Genomic DNA, 5000 nt, shown 5'->3' on the forward strand with positions numbered 1-5000 from the left:
AAAAAAAAAGAGGCTGGTGTGGGATGGATAAAGCGGACTAAGGGAAAGGGAGAGTAGATGGAGTTAGGGTTCACATGGCAAACAGGGGTCATGGGTTCCTTGCGTCCTCAAAGGCAGTGGAAGAAGCCACGGAGGTTATAAAGCAGGCGCCATCAACTCTGAACTTTGAAAGGACTAAGCTGGTTGCTGGGAGGAGCATTAAGTTGGGCAGAGGAAGAAAAGAAACCAGGCAGAGAAGAAATGGCTGCTCTGCCTAGGCTACATCATCATGAAACCAAGGATATCTTCTGAGGAGATATGAAGGCACTAAGCCCGATGTCTATAAATGCTCTAAGACAAGAGTGGTGGCGCACACCTTTAATCCCAGCACTTGTGGGGCAGAAGCAGGTAGATCTCTGTGAGCCGGAGGCCAGCCTGGTCTACAGAGTGTCTAGAACGGTCTCTAGAGTTCCAGAACAGCCAGGGCTATGTAGAGACCCTGTCTCAAAAAACCAAAGGTAAGGAAATAAATAAAAACAATGCAACTTTATTCTACAATTCTGAAAGTACACAATCAATTCAACTCCACCCAACCCTTGACACTGGCAGACCTAATCGCTACCAAGTGCTCCGCTCAGGGAACAGAACAGTCTGATACTTGGCCTTGCTGGCTGCCGGATGTGTAACATCCTGGCTCCTTCTGCATCCCTCCACCTTCTGCTGCTTCTGTTGTTCTCTCTCTCTCTCTCTCTCTCTCTCTCTCTCTCTCTCTCTCTCTCTCTCTCTCTCTCTCTCCCTCCTTAAAACAGACCCTTGTGGCTATATTTTGGGCCTACTTGGATAATACAGACTCATCTCAAAATCCTAACTTAAACACATATGTACTTATCTTTCTTTGTATAAAATAATTTACAGAATATGGGTATGAGGATGAAAATGTCCTGGGGGGTGGGGGAAACCCATATGAAAAACAATAAATAAAGGTTGGTTGCTATTATTGTCATCGTTGTTACGATTTACACAGCATCCCTGAAGCAGCCTGCCTGGTACCTTCCAAGGTACATTGGCTATAAGTGGGGATGTGGAAGGAGCCTTAATTCCCTGGAGCCCCCTGAGGTTGAACTCCAAGCTCAAGGTAGAGCTGAAGGCCATGAGAGACGGATGGACAGAGTTCCAGTCACCAGCTGGGCCGGGTAAGGAAGCAGGTACAGAGGCAGATGTGTAGACACATGCTCCAAGCCGCCTTCAGAGACCAAGATTAAGGCGTGGCTGCAGGCAAGGGCCTCCTGATGCTGCTGTACGCTGTGGCCTCCTCTTCAAGGCCTGCCCTGGGAACATGGGTGATGGGGCAGCCAGTATTGCCATAAGTAGGCTCCTGACCCAAGCTGGCCAAAGTCAGAGCAGCATATGAAACCTCCTCCCTGGGAAAGGGAGCCTGGGATATAGAAGGTGACAAAGTCAGAGTCTGAAGGGGAACAGTGGCCACCCAGTGAGACAAAAATCTTAGAGGAGGCAGGTCAGGTCTCCCATTCTGGTAGGAACCCCAAATAACCTTCAGCCACAATACAACAGAGCCCCCACCTCTGCCCAAGGAGAAGCACTTCCTACGGGATCCTGAGCCACTGGGACAGCCTGGCTCTTCCCTGCCCAGTGTTCGGACCAAGACCTCTGGGTTGAGATGTGGCTTGGAGACACTTCTGAAGCCGCTTGCTCTGTTCAGACCCCACCCTCATCAGCTGTGTCCAGATGGGTATGGAGTTCACTTCCCAAGGGGGTGAGGTAGAGAGGGGCAGGCTCGCATCTCCACAGCCCCATGAAAGACGTACCATGGTGACATATTCCACTTCCTCTTGGTGGTCCTTGCCGGAGGAGGACATGGAGGAGCCCTTTTTCCAAGAGGAGCCAGGGGAGGTTCTGGGCTGCTTCAGGGACAGGTTTGCATAACAGAGATCACCCTCCAGAGACTGTGCCTGGCGTTTGGGGGACACAAGACGTGAATCATGGAATCAGCCTATAGAAACAGAGTCTACTTTCTCTGCTTTCCTGTGACCCATCCTCAGCTCTTTGTGCTCTCCATCCCCAAACCCGTTATCTACCCAGGCCTCCCCGAGTCTGGCTGTTTCTAGACCCCTCACCTTCTTCCTCTGGCTGCTTCTAGGCTTCTCATACCACACACACACACACACACCTGCAGGGCCAGGAATCTATGGATACTTTAGTTATGTGACTTATCTGATGCTGATGCGTTTGGACCTAGAGGCTCCCGGGAGGTGGAAAAGGGGAGAGAAGCCTGCTGGTCTCTTTGTCTGGCCTCTGGGATACTTTACCTGCTCTGATGGTGGCCCAGCAGCTACAAGACAAAAAAGAAAGAAAGGAAGGAATCTGACATTAGAAAGCCCGTTCTTGAGACTTGTGAGGTCCCTACATGCAAGGAAGGGAAGGAGTGGGGTACAAACAAGGCTCCAGGTCAGACCAGAGATATGGTTTCAATCCTGTCCCTTTGGGAGGCGCACTCTGTGGCACTGGGCATCTCTGAGGTGAGCGTTCCATTTCTCCATCCAGAGAAATCTCTTGACTTCATTGAATTGTACAAATGATCGGTGGGTGGCCCTTCTGGCTCTCAGCTATCCTGGAGTTGAGATTCTCCCTGCAGGATCCTGGGTTTCATTTGTAACTTGGATGTATTCTGGTTATTCCTTCACGGGACACATCCTTCAAAGCCACCTCAAGGTCATGCCTGTTTTTACTAGCAACTGGACCACCTGGTCCTTCCTCTCACGGCCCTATCCCACCTCCTTCATCTAAATTCTACTTCATCTTCAGCCAGGCTCTGAGGCACAGGGTGGCCCTGCCTGACAGCTGAGCACTCTGGCCCCAGCTAGATGCCTGAGCTGGGTCAGCAAGGCGTGGACCAAGTTTTTTGAGGGGAATGGGAAAAAAGAGGGATTTCTGGATTTTGTAAGGTTTTTTGTTTCCAACCCTTGACTCTCCTCCCTGCCCACATCCCATGTCCTTCTCTTGAGACAAAAGAAAAAACAAAGAATCACCCTCAGGTTTTGTTTTGGTTTGGTTTGGTTTGGTTGTTTTGGTTTTTTTGCTTTTAGCTTTTTGGTTTTTGTTTTTTTGTTTTTCAAGACAGGGTTTCTCTGTGTAGCCTTGGCTGTCCTGGAACTCACTTTGTAGACCAGGCTGGCCTCGAACTCAGAAATCTGCCTGCCTCTGCTTCCCAAGTGCTGGGATTAAAGGTGTGTGCCACCACCCCCATGCACCCTCATTTTTTAGTATCAAATGACCTCACACCTAGAAATAGAGAGAATACTTGAACTTGGTCATGGTTGATGCTTCTGGGAGCAGAAAGGATGAATACTAAGCAGGGTCCCGGGCCAGCAAGATGGCTAGGTGGTTAAGGGTGCTTGCTGTGGAGCCTGACAGCCTGAGTTTAATTCTCAGAACCCACATGGTGGAGAGAGAAAACCAATTCCCATGAGCTGTCCCCCGATCTTCACACGTGTGCTATGGTATGCACAAGTGGGTGCACAAATGCACACACATGCACACACAACTTAATTTTTTTTCCTAAAAAATGTCTATTCTAGCCAGGCATAGTGGTGCACGCCTTTAATCTCAGCACTTTAAAGGCAGAAGCTGGTGGATCTTTGTGAGTTTAAGGCCAGCCTGGTTTACCTACGTATCGAGTTCTGGGACAGCCTGAGCTACATAGTGAGCTCCTGTCTTGCAACAAATAAATAAACAAAATGTCCTAGTCTGTCCTCTGAGACTGTAAGCCTCCTAGGCTGGGGGTGAGGATGGGGTGTGTGTCATGGGGGTGGGGGAAGTGGAAACACCTCAGGTTGAGAGCTTTCTGAGAAACGTTCCACAATTACTTGAAAATGTGGAAGTGAAACCGGACAGGAAAGGGCTTGGTTGACCTTGTGATCTCTGAGAAATCTTGTAATTCTGCAAGAAGGGGGTCTTCCCTGTAAAGCAGGGGTACCCAGAACAAATAGGTCAGCCTGGGATGGGGCTGATGGGCAGAGAGGAGCGGATGCTAGCATCACAGCGGTGCTTCCGATGCCAGAAGACACAGCACTAACTCACATATGTACATGCACCTACACCATGTGTCTGCATGTTCTTGGGTCTGTGGCTGTTAATGTGTGTGTCTTCCTAATCCCATGTGAGCCCAGCACCTCCTCCACAACCGCATTTCCCTAGAGTGGGCTGCTCTCCAAAAGCCACTATCACCTCAGCCAACAAGACCAAAAGAGGCAGGTCAGAGAGGAGCAAGGATGGGCAGAGCAGGCAGCCGACTCCAGATTCTGTACTTGGGGTTCTAGCTCCAGCTCTCAGCCAGCCTCTTGGGCTGCCAGTAGATGGTGGCCTTTCCAGCACAGTACAGGGATGAATGGTCCCTCAGACCCCCTCTTAGAAGGCAGTGCTAGTCATTAGCCCACATCACCATCCAACCAGCCCCAGTCTCAGAGTCAGACACACTCACCTTTCTTCTGTCTCCTCACCATCCTCCAAGCAAAGAGCAAGGCCACCAACAGGAGAAGCAACAGGACTGCAGAGATGACTGGGAGGAGCACTCTGAGATCCAGAAACCCATCACCGACGCCACCTTTGCCACCGCCACTGTCACCACCGCCATCATCACCACTGCCACTGTCACCACCGCCATGCCTGGAAGGGCAGGGGGACATGTGTACCCCAGGCCTAAGCCTCCCTGCTCTGAGCCCAACCCAGCCACCTTAGATAGCAGGGGACAGCCAAACACCTTATGACCTTCAGAACTCTGGTTTTCAGCCAGGGGACCCTCACTCTGAACACCTTCAAAGGCTGTGTGCCTGTAGAGCGAGGGCTGGAGAGATGGCTCAGTGGTTAAGAGAACTGACTGCTCTTCCAGAGGTCCTGAGTTCAATTCCCAGCAACCACATGGTGGCTCACAACCATCTGTAATGGAATCTGATGCCCTCTTCTGGTGTGTCTAAGAGTGCTACAGTGGGCTCATATACATACAT

At 50.6% G+C, this 5000-nt stretch overlaps 2 protein-coding genes across 4 annotated transcripts in view; one reads left to right on the top strand and one right to left on the bottom strand.

Moving 5' to 3' along the window:
* The window catches only part of Rab37 (RAB37, member RAS oncogene family), a 70205-nt gene that overhangs the window by 24597 nt on the left and 40608 nt on the right, over nucleotides 1–5000 (top strand). The gene's annotated exons all lie outside the window — the stretch shown is intronic.
* Nucleotides 507–5000, bottom strand: part of Cd300lf (CD300 molecule like family member f) — an 18662-nt gene continuing 14168 nt past the window's right edge. For both annotated transcript variants that reach the window (XM_029484144.1, XM_021176599.2), the window contains exons 4-7: nucleotides 4478–4662; nucleotides 2307–2329; nucleotides 1806–1949; nucleotides 507–1414 (exon numbers count right to left, since the gene is read on the bottom strand). In XM_029484144.1, the coding sequence (XP_029340004.1) occupies nucleotides 1238–1414; nucleotides 1806–1949; nucleotides 2307–2329; nucleotides 4478–4662 (529 nt within the window). In that variant the 3' untranslated portion in view covers nucleotides 507–1237. The remainder of the gene's footprint in view (nucleotides 1415–1805; nucleotides 1950–2306; nucleotides 2330–4477; nucleotides 4663–5000) is intronic.

This window comes from Mus caroli, chromosome 11 (genome assembly GCF_900094665.2).
Source record: "Mus caroli chromosome 11, CAROLI_EIJ_v1.1, whole genome shotgun sequence".
Lineage (NCBI taxonomy): Eukaryota > Metazoa > Chordata > Mammalia > Rodentia > Muridae > Mus > Mus caroli.